Source organism: Fringilla coelebs (assembly GCF_963513975.1).
Source record: "Fringilla coelebs genome assembly, chromosome: 5".
In the NCBI taxonomy this organism is placed as follows: Eukaryota; Metazoa; Chordata; class Aves; order Passeriformes; family Fringillidae; genus Fringilla; species Fringilla coelebs.
This window is the reverse complement of record NC_140033.1, coordinates 60246019-60261294: the sequence shown is the minus strand read 5'-3', so window position 1 is coordinate 60261294 and position 15276 is coordinate 60246019. Positions and strand designations below refer to the sequence as shown.

General features: G+C 40.7%; 1 protein-coding gene across 1 annotated transcript in view; it reads right to left on the bottom strand.

Moving 5' to 3' along the window:
* Nucleotides 1–480: 480 nt before the first annotated feature.
* The window catches only part of PTN (pleiotrophin), a 78819-nt gene continuing 64023 nt past the window's right edge, over nt 481–15276 (bottom strand). Inside the window, exon 5 of the mRNA XM_084206908.1 lies at nt 481–7148. Coding sequence (XP_084063034.1) covers nt 7096–7148 — 53 coding nt within the window. The 3' untranslated portion in view covers nt 481–7095. The remainder of the gene's footprint in view (nt 7149–15276) is intronic.

Here is a 15276-nt window from a genome sequence, read left to right as displayed (position 1 = left end):
ACTCTTGAGTCTTAACAACCTCTCACCAAACGTGCACACACACATTAAAGTTACTGTTTAAGTAAAACAGCTGAGCATCACAAAGCTGGGAATGAGGGCTTGCCACTGCTTACCTGATAAGTGTAATTTTTTTTAAAAATCAAACTCTTCATCTGTAACCCATCAGTGTGTCAATATCACACAGGTCAAAAAAACTGTACAGTGAAACAAATTGCTTAAAAGAACTGAAAAGTGCCAGGAAATTGGGACAGACAGGCTTTAGTGGGCACAAACCAAAGAAGTGTTTCCTGCTAGATTCACTTTCTGGCAGACCTCTTTCTACAGACTAAAACTTTTTTCTGAATTTACAGATCTGTTCGTGTGACAAGCCACACCTACAGCCAACAAAAACTAGTATAATAAAGAGACACCATTATATATTTAGAATTAATTTAAGAAATTCCAGAAACAGTTTCCACAACCAAATGAGAACACCATGTGTCTGTGTATTAGTTTATTTAATTTTTTATCGCCACTAAGAGCAAGTAAATTACGCTGATACAATTGGTAAACATATACATTCGCTAGAGCCCCCCAAAATCCCACAGAGCTAAGGAAAACATCAAGGGATGTTACAGGATTAATGCTTTCATTCTACAATATGGATATATGGCTTTCATACAAGTTTTAAAAAATTGAAAAGGTAACACACTGCTAGCTTACAAAATCAATATACAAACTGGAAAAAAAAAAGGAAAAGGAACAGGAAAAGAAAGTAACCCATAAGAAGATATCATATAGCACTGGTTTAATAGATATATACAGAATTAGAAATCCATTGAATATGATATTCAGGCTTTGTTATTTTGACTTTCATTTCTCCTTTCGGTTTACCACTCAAACCACAAGAATTAACATTTCTCTCTTACTTTTATTTTTCCATCTTATTTTACCCATTTTCCTCACTTTTTATTGGCAGAGAAAAAGACTTTTCCTGTCTGTGTGTGTATGTTCACACTTAACTGAAGCAGTTTGTCCACCTCGAAGCTTTAAACAAAGCCCTTGTGTGTACTTGGTGTGACAGAAGAGAACATCACTGTGACATTAAGTCCTTTTGGCTATTACATTGGCATGTGTTTTGCATTTCCCTCGGACACAGCTATCCTTAAACTGAAGTGCTGGCAAGTGGGAAGAAATCTAGCTCTTCATCCTACTCGTGTATCCTCACTTAAACAACAGCACAGGACAAAAAGCTCTTTCATTTCAACCACAGCCTGAAAACGTGGCAGCACCAGTTGTGATTCACATTTAGAGTTATGCATGCACCTTTCTAGAGTTTTCCCCCATGTATGAATGTATATATTAGTGTGTGTATATATATGCAGTATGCATGGGTGTGTATTTAGAGAGCTGCTGTGTCTGATGCTGACATCTGCATTAGGTGGATTCTAGCTCCAAGATGCAGCCTGTCCCTGCTTCAGGTCACCTCAGCAACCACAACACACTCTGGACTATCACAGCCATTTCCTCCAGCTGTAGAAGTCTAGATGAGCTACATGATTGTAATATGGGGAGTGCAATGAATGATCTAATAAGAAAAGCTAAATAATGTTTTGTTGCCAGATAGAATAGAGCGAGGGAGTTCAAACAGCAAAATTAATTGAATGAAACTGGCTGTGGGTAAAACAGCCCTGCAGAAACTACCCATTTTCCTAGCTTTCCATCACTGAATTCAGGGTTAAAGGTTTTGCACAGTCTTGAACTTTCAATGCAGTGGGAATACTTGTGTGCCTCTGTTTTTAGCTCATCAATAAATCCACTCTTTGGACATGTTTTCAGTTTTGTTGTGGGGTTTTTTTTGTTATCATGGGTTTTTTAAGAAAGGAGTCAAATCTGTAGGTACAGTTTTTACATATACAACTCACTCAAAGCCAAGTGGTATGAAGGCTTGGAGGTACTTACAGAGTTCTTTAGCCATCTGGGACTCCAAGACATCCAAATTTAAATGGCAAACTGCAGAAAGTGCTAAAGGATTGTAAAACCCCACCAATGAGATAATAATAGTTGAATATAGCTGAATTCTCATGCTTTCCCAGATTCTTGCTCAGTTCAGAGTGATGAGGCCACAAGACAGATGGCCATTTGTGAAGAGTGGCAGAAAGGGGCCATTAGGAAAATTATTCCATTTCAGCATTGTTTAGTTTTGGTCCAAAAGCAAAGTTTGATGCTGCTATGAATGAGACTACCTACATCTTCTCCAAATGCAAACACCCACGGGTGGAAGAGGCTCTCTCCATGCTCTACACCTGCTTAGGCAAGTCTTTTACTACCTCTGAAACTCTATGCACCACAATACTTTGATGCTAAAAGAGGACAGTGGCAAAGGATACAGCTGCTTGCCACTATTTATCTAGTTAAGGTGGTTTTCTGTTTTCTAGGGTTTTTTGTTTGAAGGCAGACGCTCCTGCATCAATGTCTCTAATTTTTGAGATGATCATTTGATCATTTCTGTCCCCTGGGAAGCCATGACAAGGTCAAGTTATGAGGACAGTTTCACCAGCAATCCATCCTCCCAGCAAATCCAGGGACTCTCTTTGCTCAATATCATACTTCCTTGCTCATTGTCATACAGTGATTAAAAAGTTGCTACTGTGTCTTTGAATTTCAGAAGGACACAGTTGGGGGAAATTTGTGGTATAGGCTTGGGCTTCCTGGGGCTGTTTTGCAACAATCCAGGAAGAAATGGAGAATAGAGTCTCAAGGATGAGGAAAGATCATCAACATCCACAGAAGTTTAACTGAGAAGTAGAGTGCCTTAGCAGAATTGACGGAGTAAATGCCATCAAAATTATGGATAAGTGTGGGAAGGCAGGCAACAGGTATAATATGTGTCTGCAAAGGAGAGAACTCAGTCTCAACTTCAGACAAGTGCTGTCCTAGAGAATTAAAATGGACTGAATACATGACGCCTACCCCCACTGACATACTGTTTCCCCTTAGGAGGATTTGGGAGACAGTTCTCATGTGGAGGCAGGAAATCCCACTGCTGTGGGATATCCAAATGGTGTCCACCTCACCAATATATTGCTTTAGAAAAGTGGTGAGTTTACATTGTTAATGTTGCTGCAGCTCCTAGACTTGAGGGAAAATTAGGTTGTTGTCCCACCCTCAACATTGACATTAGCCTGTATACTATTGTCACCTTTTGACTTTGTCTCCACATGAACACTTTCTTTTGAGGCTGAAGTGGGACTTTACTTCTCTGTAACACTTTACATTTGATTTGTTTTCATTAAGGCACAAGTAAGGGAAAGCTTAAAAGCAAATGTGCCAACCAGTAGTTCTGCCTTTTGCATGTAAGGAACAGGCAATAGAAATTTGTATAAAATGCTCCTGATTTCCTGTCTTTCTCTTCTTAACCGACTCTCCAAAGCTGCCTGTTTATACATTTTGTAATTGTTATTCTTTCATTTCTTCTAACTTTTCTCCTTTGAAAAGCAGTTCAGCCCAGAATGTCATTATGGAATTAGAAGATGAAAATCAGTTAATTACAATTTAGTATCTACCTGCATGTACAACAAACATTTTCCCTTCCTGGAGCCTTGCCCAGAAGTTTTGCTGCACTTAACAGACTGTTAAATAGGCCAGGCTGACCTGGGCATTTCTGTCAGAAGACATGTCTAAGTCAGAAAATGTCCCAATCCTAAAATACTGTTTTAAATCAAGATATAGACAAGCCTAGCTGAGAGCAACATTGCCTCAGCTTAGAGAAAGAGAAGGGAGATATACCCAAATATATTCAGGTTTAAACTCGCTGGAATCTAGAATCTGGAGGCAGATTCATCCACAGCTGATGTTCAGCAACTCACCCATCTCTTTTATAATAGATTTGATTGCTCAGAAAAAGGCTGTCATTTGGGGGTTTTTATCACCTCCCCATACTCCATTACAGCTGGAGCAAATGAAGATGTAAACCACTCCTCGAGAGGGACATTCATGAAACAAATTTCTGTCCGTTAAACTAGGTAAGCAACACATCTATGCTAAGTCATTTTTCATTGTAATAGGATAGCACCAAGAGGGTAAACACGTTTTTCATCTGAAGTAGCTGCTCCCACAGCACTGTCAGACCAGCTTGCACTCCCAAAGCAGGGAGGGTAGAAGATCAGAAAGCAAATATGGAGAAGCTTCAGAATGACTGAAGTAGAAACTGATCAAGATGAGTGGGAAGAGGTTTTGTTCAGAATCTTGCCTTTTGCTTTCTTGATAATGTCACTAGTGAAACAAGGGCTCCTTTTAGGTACTGGGAGCCTCCTTTCAGAGCTGACCTGACTGACCTATTCAATCTTCCTCTGTGTTCTGCCATAAATTACTTTATCACCTCCTGCACAGCTAGACTTTCCACTGAATGTTTTCTTCTGGCTTACCAGAAATTTTCTTCATTTTAAGTTTATAAACTATTACTCTAATTGCTGTCAACAATAAGATGCCAATATAGATCCAAACATATTGGATGAGTCGTACATAAGAAATGCTCTCCTATTTCACACCCTTTGCTGAATTTTCTTCTGGTCCTAACATGGTATTTTTTGTTTTGTTGCCTATTTTTTCTGTAAACTCTCTCCATGGAGGCCCTATGCCACCACAGGAACCCGACTGGCTTCTTTCAAAATCTATTAGGAATGTTCCTGTAACAAGCCAGATGGGCAGTTAGACGAAAGGACCGTGAGGCGTCAGAGGAAACACGGGGGAATTTGTTTTCTGTATACTCACAGAGGTGGAAATAAGAAACCACATCTAAGGTTTGCTAAACAACAATCAAAGTGTTGGTCTCAACATCATTCCCAATTCTTGCCAGCTCCCTATGAAACATGGACTAGATGAACCAGTGTGAGACAATGGTGCAACAGTGTTGGCACTCAAAGCTGAGCCACTTCAAGTGAACTGGTGCAGCATGTAGACAGACAAACCTTTGGTGAGTGAAAAAAAGTTTCCTTCTCCCTTTGCTTTCAACCAGACCTACCAAACCATTAGTTTGAGGCACAAGCACAGGTAGACCTGATTAGACCATGAACAAACCAAATAGCACCCAGAACCACCTAAATATGAGCCTTTATGATTTTAGATTTGGTCATTGCACCTCCACCATGTGTGGGGGGACGTTTTTAACTACACCACAGACTCAGGTATGTCTAACAGCATGGTCAAAACAACAAGGACATCAACACAGACTGCAAAACACACCCAAGGAGTCTGGGAAAGAATAGTGAGGCTAGTCTACCTTAAGCTATGTGCAGCCTTGGCTAGGAGGCTTGGGGAGTGTTTGGGAACAGAAGGACTTGCCTCACCGTGAGTCCAGATCAGCCGTACCCTCCGCAGGAGACAAAAGAGGGCAAGCTCTACAATTGTTACAATTCTTCCTCATAATAAAGGGGAGTGATGTTAGAATGAAAAGAAAAAGACTCTCTGCTTGTCTACAAGCTAATCCCAAGAGAGAAATGTGATTTACTCAGATGAACACAGCCTGCTGCAGCTTCACTGAAGTCAGTGGGTACCATGCAGGAGTACAGGGGAGACCGTTCCTCTTGACCAGCCTGCAGCCCACACAAATGGCAAAGCTTATTTCTTGCTGCTGAATTTTAAGATTTAGAATTCAGAAGCAATGATTTTGAACTTAACCTGGGCACTGAAATCCCTTATGTTTCCTCTAAAAATTTTGGTCTGCTTGTTGTCAGTTCGTTAAACAACCCTTTACTTCGAGACAGACCAGCCATTTGTCAGATCTATTTTCTACTTTGTGACTTCCTTCGGGATTCAGAATCATTTAAATTAGGTAAAACTGAACAAACCGAAAAACAGCTGGTCGTAATTTTTCTTTTTTCCCCCCTGCAAACTATATTTTAAAAAATCACAACTAATTTTAGGTTGACTGAGCTTTTCCCAAGGTTTTTTTTTTAATATAAAAAAAAGGTAAGAAAGCAAAAGATACTGGTTTTGTATTTCCCTTCTGTTTTACTGAAAGATAAACCAAAAATTATTTCATTCCTATTGGTTTCAGGTCCCATAAATTGTCCCTTTTTTGGTCAAATATATGAACTACCTCTGGTGGTTTTCAAACAGATTTCTCCTTTTATTTTCCACCAGACGTACTTTTTTTTAACCAGCTATAATTAAGATAACCAGGAATATTGCCACTGATACAAAAGAGAGCTGGGTTAGGCAGAATCACAACAATTTCAACTAGATCTTTTATGAAAATTCTTTTCCCCCTTCTGTCAAAATTAACAGATAAAATACAGCATTTTTCAGCTTTGATAGGTGAAATGGAGGACACTACCATCCACCAGCACTGATATGCTGAAAAGTGGAAAGTTTTGTCATCATTCCATTTTGAAAAAACATTGCTAGAAAATGATGAAAAATTAGGATTCTTATGTCCAGTTGTTGAAAGATTTTAGATTTACTGCCAACATTCAAAATATGGTTAAGGAAAGGAGTGTTACTGGTTTTTACCTGTAGATGGTGACATTTTGGAATGAACATTAAGCACACATCCAAGAAAATACCATACTTGTAAATATTCAACAAAATGCCCCCATCCTTTCCTTAAACAAACAGTTTCATACAGTTATGCAGATGAAATCAGATATTAAGAAACAGGCCTCAATTTTTCAGATATAAGATCCCAATCTCAAATATAAATGCATCCAGCCAGAGTGGTATGTTCACACAGGGTACCACTGGCTTCAGCAGAGCCCCACACAGGCTCAGGTTCTGCTTGCATGCACTGATTACCAGACTGAGACCTATGGCAAGACTTGAGAAACAAAAAAATTAAAAAGCTCTACATTTTCAATATACAATAGACATAATTTTCTAAATGAGTTTGGAGTCCTTTATTACAGGCCTCTAAAAATTGTTGTTAGGGTTATACATTAAAAATACTAAAGTAATATTAAAAAAAAAAAAGGATTTTTTTTTCTGTGTTTGCTTTTTTCCTTCTATGGTACCATTAAGCTATAAATAATTTTAGGATAAGATGCCTAGGTATAAATGAAACTGTTAACTGATCGTGTTTGCTGATGTCCCTTTCTCACATTGCCCAAGCTGACTCCATTAATCCAGCATCTTCTCTTGTTTCTTGCCGTCCTTTTTCTTCTTCTTGGATTCTGTCACGATATAACAAAAACAATAAAAAATTAGTGTCTAGCAGGCACTGCAATAAATCTCATTTAATACCCGTGGATGTTCCCCTTTTTTTTTTCTCTCCATGCACATAAGAATTGTCTCCTCATTTTGAACAAAGAAAGAAAAAAGAGAAGGAAAAGAAGAAAAATAACAGGAAAGGTTGAGGCAGTAGAGAAGATGGAGAGGGAGTTTCATGTTCAGTTCAGAACCCTCCCTATGTGAGGGCTGACCCTGTTTGGCATGCGAAGCATTGTCTCAGGAACTTGCTTGGAAAATAAGAAAACAGCAGGCATCTCCTGGAGAAACCGGGTCACGGCTCAGCGGAGAGCGGGAAGAAAGCCTTGCACACACTACCCACCCATATACCCTTCCCCTGCTTCCTTTCTGTCTCATTGTGAGCCTTTGGCTTTCTCTGAATGCGAGAGCAGCTCCAGAGCAGGAGGAGAAAGCTCTCTTGTTTCTCCAGCCCCTCCAGTGCCAACCCTTCCCCGTTCCCCTGGGACAGACACCTATGTGCGCTCGGGAGGCAACGGGAGCCTGGCCTGAGTGGCATTCACATTCCCTGAACCTGAGAGAAGCAGTGAGAGAAGCAGAAAAAAGAATGATCAAAACAGTTCTTATCTCATTTGCTGCTCCTGTGTTGTGCCAAAGTAGAATGCAATATGGAGGTGGTTTACCCAGAGTGATGGTGCTTTGTTTCCTTGGCCTGTCAGGGCCAAGCGTGTGTGCAGACTGTCGGTCAGCAGAGAGTCACCAGATTCTGGGCAGTTGAGTTGGGTGCTTGAGCAGTTTCAGTTTAGATGTAGTGTTATATAGTATAATATAATATAGTATAAAATAGTATAGTATAGTATAGTATAGTATAGTATAGTATAGTATAGTATAGTATAGTATAGTATAGTATAATATAAAATAGTATAGTATAGTATAAAATAGTATAGTATAGCATAATATAGTATAGCATAGTATAAAATAGTATAGCAAAGCATAGTCTAATACAGCATAATACAGTCTAGTATAGTATATAATAGTATAAATATTATATGATATACGATACCATATACGATACAATATACGATACATGAGATACGAGATACGAGATGAGGCATGATATATGACATGAGATATATGACATGAGATATATGACATGAGATATATGACATGATGATATATGACATGATGATATATGACATGATGATATATGACATGATGATATATGACATGATGATATATGACATGAGATGTATATGAGATATGAGATAGATGAGAGATGAGATATGGAGAGATGAGATATGGAGAGATGAGATATGGAGAGATGAGATATGGAGAGATGAGATATGGAGAGATGAGATATGATATGAGAGATGATAATTAACCTTCTCATATTATAGAATCCTCCTCATTATTTTCTCCCCATCGTCAGGATTACCCTGCTTTTACTACAGGCCTGGGTCCTGGGAGCACGGCCTGTCCAGCCAGCTGAGACTGAAGGGATGAGCAAAGGAATAAGGCACACCTGGTTCTCTAATTAATTTGGGGTACATAAGGGAAGGATGGAAAGGTACAAGTGAAAACTTGTGTGTTGTACTACCACCTGTAGGAACTTTCACTGTACTCTAGAGTAGTGTGGTATTCGACAGGTACAGGAAATTCACAGAGGGACCTTGGAAATTAAAACAACTTAAGAGGATTAGGTACTCTTGTGTGACATGTCACCTCGTAATGGGGAAAATACCAGCTCTCACTGGGAACATGAGTGAATCCCTACTGATACCAGCACAAAACAGCACCACAGGTACCACAGAGAGATGGAAACAAAGCTCCTGTGAAGCACTTTTCCTGGAACCAGAACAGAAAGCAAGCAAAGGTTTGCCTAAGCCCTGATATCATTAACCAAACCAAGCAAAACTATCATAGAACACACTGAGTTAGAAGGGATCCAGAAGGATCACTGAGTCAAACTCCTGCCACTGCACAGCATCACCCAGAAAAAACCACACCATGCTGCCTGAGAGGGCTGTCCAAGGACTCCTTGAACTCTGTCAATCTTGTTGCCATGAACACCACCTCTGGTTAAATAACAACTATCACCTTGAATGAGAAGAAAAGCACTTGGCCCTTAAGGTGGAATCGTTATTTTTAAATATAATTCTTTTCCCTCCGACTCATTTACATAACATAGTCTAGGAATCACCAGTTGTGGTAAAAACAGCTTGTTTTCATTAAAGCCAAGGCAACTACACCAACTTCTTTCAGGTATGGATAGGGCCTGGTACCTCCAGCAGAAGGCAAATATAGGCTACCACATTTCTCTGATGGTTGTTTTTCCTTTTTCCTAGTGTTTCAAAACAACATTTTTTTTCACCTTTTATCACAAAAATTACTTCCCATAATCCTTTAGTAAAAGCAAAATAAAATACTTGTTTAGTCATATAACCTGCTCTAAACTCTCTTTCCCTTAAAAACTTTGCTTAAATTTCAAAGGAATAATAATAATTTAATTTCAAAGAGATAATTTAAAACAATTTTTTTTTTTTAATTTGAAAACTAAATTTTTCCTTCTGCTTCTGCATGTGTGTGTGTGCTTGCATGTGCATCTGAATGTCTGTAGTCTGGAGTTATTCACAGAATCTGACACTATTCCATAACCTGTCATTAGAAAAAGTAATCTTTCATTGACTTAGTATCTAATTTGCTTTCTGCTACAGCTTTCCCTCCAGCCTGCAAATTTCCTGTATCCCCCCTCAATCTCTTTTACCCACATCCTCCACTTCCTCCAATGTTGCCTCTCTGTAAGACTGACCCTCCTGGATTCTGTATTGATTGCACTCTCCCTCATACTTTTTATTCCCCACACAACACCACTTTCCCTGAAAGAAACGGTGGCATTTTATCAATCAGACCGGCACTGGAATCTGCAACGTTTATTTAGACCCTGCACAAGCAGCAGGGCACTGTGCAGACTGGAACCACATTTACCAAGAGCAAAGGAGAGACATAAATGCAGGCAGACTGCCAGCAGGACTCTGCAGAAGAGTCCAGGAGAGGACTGTGGTCTGCAGGCACATGAATGCACCAGGTCCCCATCCTCACTTGACCCCATCTCTTCCTGTCTCAATTCCTCCCCTCTGTCTGCCTCCTGGTAATCTGCACATCATCCAAACTGCCAAACCCATCTACCTCCATAGACACTGACTCTGCTTTGGGGCTCAGCAGAGAAAAGCTGTCAAGAGCCAGATGGAATTCCTCCCTCATTAAAAGTACTCACACCTTCATCGTTCAGACAGGTAATCTGGATTGATGCGCAGCATATTTGCTCCGTGAAATGACATGCCTACACACAATTGTGGGAGTATTGAAAAAATAAAAGAAAGGAAAAAAGGAAACTGCCCAAAGATTTCCCAGCCCTTAGGCTCTTTTATAATTCCCACCACAGACACCAATACCCATGTGCTGACCCATGAAAATGTTGATGTTCATATGTTCATGCACAAGTCTGTTCACAGCTGCACTCTACCTGCTTTGATTAGGATCAGGCTATGGTATGTCCATGGCTAACAATGTATAAAGTTGCTTTAAGATGCACTTTGCTCATGTTTTTTCATTTCTCTACATACTCTTTGCATTTGTGTCATTCAGGCTTTTATTGTCCTCACCTCTGTTCACCCTACGCTACGATTTCCACTTTTATGACAACTGCTGGGTCACAGCCACATTGGGATCCACATCACCCTGATCACCCTGCCAGTGCCACCTCCCCAGAGTAGCCAGGAATGACTGAAATCACCATGCTCAAAAGGCTGACAAGTTCAAACCACGAGAGTTATCTGCCAGCTCATCAGTCCCAAACTCCAGCATCAGCTGTAGCCATTTGCCAGAAGATCCCCTAGGTACACTGTCCAACAGTGCCCTTCAGTTTCCTGTTCCATACATGAAAATGATCAAAATTCAGTTCAGGTTAGCACAGACTGGATGTCAAGACCTTCAGTTCAGCCATTTCCTACCAGGCATCTTACAGTGGTGCCACCAGAAATTACAGTGACTAAGCAGAGCCCACTGAGACAGCCTTTCTGATGGAGAGGCACAAAGCTGATCCCACACCTCACTGGCACTGCAGAGCAGTGTGACCCCAGCAGCACTCCCCACTGAGCCAGAGGGGAGCAGGAAAAGCTGCCCAGTGAGCAGGGACTATTCTGAGCAGGAATTCTGAGCAGAACCCTGCCATTTTCAGGAGCTTTGGGGCTGCAGCAGCCTCCTCCTCCTCACCCACCCCACTGAGTGCAGTATTTCCCCAGGCAGAGGCACAGAGCTGTGCACCAGCTGTCCCCTGCCTTCAGGGAATGTGTTCGCTGCAGACAAGCACTACCAAAAATACAGAGACACTATGGTAAAAACACTTAACCAGATGAAACTCAGGTTCACACCAGCCCACACAGAATTTGAATCTAAATCTACTCACTGCCCTATTTGCTTTCAAGTGAGGTGGCCCACTTGTGCCAGACACCAGTTGGCGGCATCTTTATGAGCTATCTGTGGTAGAATTCAGGGTCCAGAGGGGCAGAAGCAAAGCAAAAAGGAGGTTGAAAATCCTGGATTTCAGAAGAGCAGATTTTGGTCAGCTCAGGGACCTGTTCAGCCAGGCTAAATATCCTGGAGCAGGGCACATGCAGAGAGCAAATTGCAAATGCCTGGTAGTCCCTGCAGTGTGCAACATCCAAGCATTGCACAGCCACTCTGCTCCCCCCTGGAACCAGGGCACTTCCAGCAAGATCAGAACCAAAGAGCCCTACAGGAGCAAACTGTGTCAATGCACAGGCACTGGATTATCTACTCCATCACCAGAATGACCCTACTAATAGTCACAAGATTTGGAATTATTCACAGGATTAAAAACCGGTCATGGATTAGCACTGGACCCACTTTCTGTGGGCCCAAGATGATCAGTAACAAAAATTCCAGTCAGGTCCTTAGCGAGTAAACAAGTTAATTTGATTAGCAGAACTTTCTCTATGCAATTTGGAATTGCAGCAGTCCTCTTTAAACAGTCATCTTTATTCCAGAATCTCATTCTTACCATGCAAGCAGCAAATGAAAGTAATTCAGTTGAGCAGGAGCCACACACCATTTGAAGCCAGTCTTAATGTATAAGGCACAAAAGGGAGGTAATTACATTTTAATGGAAGTCAAGCTTTGTAAGCCAAGATTTGCAGGTCTTAATTTTCATTTGTTGAAAAGAAGGTAACAATTCACTCATGGCACTGCTGAACTCCTGTGCATAAAAGTCAAGCAGTGTCCCCAAAAGGAATATAAATCATACAAAATAGCAAAAGCTGTGCTGATACAAGGTTAGAGTCAAAAAGTTCCACATCAGATTTTTAGGATACAATTTTCCCAGGGCCTAGCACTCACTCATTCTTACCAAGGCATGTTTTAGAGAGGCCTCTCTACCTCCCAATTGGAGCAATTTTTCCAGGCCACCAGGTTTCTGTGGTGGTAAAGTGCAATGGTGCCATGGGGTGCAGGGAGCTTCTGAATTTTGGGGGTGAAATGCCTGTCCCTGTGGAACAGAGAAGTCTTAGCTTTGGTATAATCAAGGATTTTATACCTCAGGAAAAAAAAAAATCTCACAGAGATTCACACTCCTGTCTAGGAACAGAAACTGTAATATTTTGGGATTTCCAGGACTGTAAAAGTACCTGGATTTTGGAAAACCCTTTAAACATAGCATTTCTTTTTCTTGTTAAGGAAGAGAACTTTTCATGGCTATCTAAATCCTTTTCTTCCTTTTTCCTGTACTATATACAGCATTTATGTATTCCAAATGGTTTAAGAAAGAAAAACTATATTATGGTAGAAACTTTGCTCCCTAATGAATTCTTCTGAAAAGCCTCTTTGAGAAACACAGTTCTACTGGATGGGGGGAAAAAGCAATAATCCACCAGCTGAACAGCAGCAGAAGGCACCTCTCCAATCAATCACCCTGATGTAACTTTTACTTCATTAACAAATTACAATTGATTGCATCCCTTATATTTTAGCCTCCTTACCAGCTTTCTCTAATTATCTGTGTTCCTCAATTTCTTCACACTTGTGCTCACTCCCCTCTATCAGGTTTTGTTCTGCTTCTCACTTTGCTAAAGTTTTGTTTTGGACAGACTTTCATTTGTCCCCAGTTGAACACAAGAATCACTAGATTTAGACCTAAAGGCTGCAGCTGCCCCATTTAAGTCAAAAAGTCATGCTGCAAAGTGTTAGGAATGGGGAATAGCCACATTTATGCTTATAACAAAAATTAACATATCTGATAAAGGAATGGAACCAAGTCACTATTCACAGAAAATGTGTCAGTAATTTTTCTTTCTCATTAGAATTGCAAGAAGAAATAAAAGTCAGGGGAAAATTATCCAATTTGGTCTAAAATGAGCCACAAAACTCTGAAATTATCTTAGACAGAAGCCACTTCTTGAATCTGACATACTGATGTAAGACCTTTAAATCCTTTCCTTTAACACCCCAACTTAAACTAGTCAGGAATTACAGGGAGCTTTTATTTAAGAGATAATTTACTGAAACCAAGGATTTTCATCAGAAAGGTTTCCCTTTGATGATTTTCTTCCTTCAAATATTTGGGAGAAAAAGTTTCAGAACTGCCTATGCAGAGGCACTCAAAAGACCACGAAGACACATGCAACTTCTGACTTTGTTCAATAGCCCGAAGGCAAAGAACACGAAAGTTTCATCTCATTTTCTTTACACCTCTGTTAGCCCTTAAGATGTTAGATCTGAAGAGTAAGTATTCAGAAGACTGCAATGGATAAACTTTTCAAACCAAGGCTGTTTGCAGCTGGAGTCTGCTACAGGGGTCTGGCTAACACTTTCAGAAGTAGTTCACTTTTCTCTTCCAGTTGGCTTCTCATCAGCCTTGGGTACATTTGCACCACTGCTTCTGTAGGACAGGGACTTTCCCAGTGCTCTTCATCATGTTCTGAGCTCAGCACGAGAGGGACACAGTCCCAGCTGGCTCTTCAGCTCCCTCCCTGTCTATGCAGCACACAAGATCCCTCTTAATGCCAACAAGACAGGTGCAGGCACAGGCTGACACATTAAGGGTTTACTCGCTGCATTCACGTGTCTGCAGGAGACTGCTGGAGACAGAAAGCTTTAATAATCCACTGGAAGTTTAGTATATACCTGTACAGACAGTTATTGGTGGTGTAATGTCAACAGAGAACCTATTTTATTCAATTAGCTCTTGAAAATGGGGCACGTGCCCTTCTCAGCTGTGCTTTCTGCACCTGCCCCAGATGAGCTCTACCCTTGGGGCACAGGACGCAGGGTTGGCTTTGATCAGTGCTCCCCACTCTGCAGAGAGAGTGCAAAAGGTTTGCAGTGAGCACAGATGGAAGGAAAGACAGAGAGATGGCAATGTGGAAAATGAGATGGAGGGATAAAAAAGGGGGGGAGGGGTGGGAGGAAGAGAGCTTGAAAGGAAAGGAAGTGAAGAAATAGAAAAGGAAAAGAACAGAATGGAAGGAACAGGATTTTCTCTCTGTGTCACTGCTGGGAACAGTAATGAGGGTGAGCATTTGCTGATGGCATACCTTTTATCTCAGCAAATCCCATAGCTTAAGGCATTTTCATGGCTCAAGGGCACTAACTAATGCCAAGGAGGCTGGGCTGCTCTTACAAGCCAAGAAAGTGAGGCAATGAGCACATAACAGAATTGACACACACAAGGCTATTTAAACTTCCACCCACAAAGGTCTGCATTAAACCCCAAAAGAGACTCCTGCAGGTACAACAGTGTTAAATGAGAATTTGTCAAATTCAGTTCTTCATCTTTTAGGGCACCACAGAAAAAGAAAAAATAATCTGAAATACAAATGAGGAGGTCAGAAAAACATGGGGATTAAGGTTTCCATGAAACATCCCAGTGTTTTTCTTTTCAAAAACACCTATGAAAGCTGCAGAACAACTAAAAATTGCAAAACATTTAGTTTAAAAAATATTTCTCCTCCTCCTGTCCCACATGCATTTCCTTCTCCCTGGAATCAGGGCTGTGTCAATCAGATTGATATCATGCTATGATCTGACAAGGCATTCAGATTA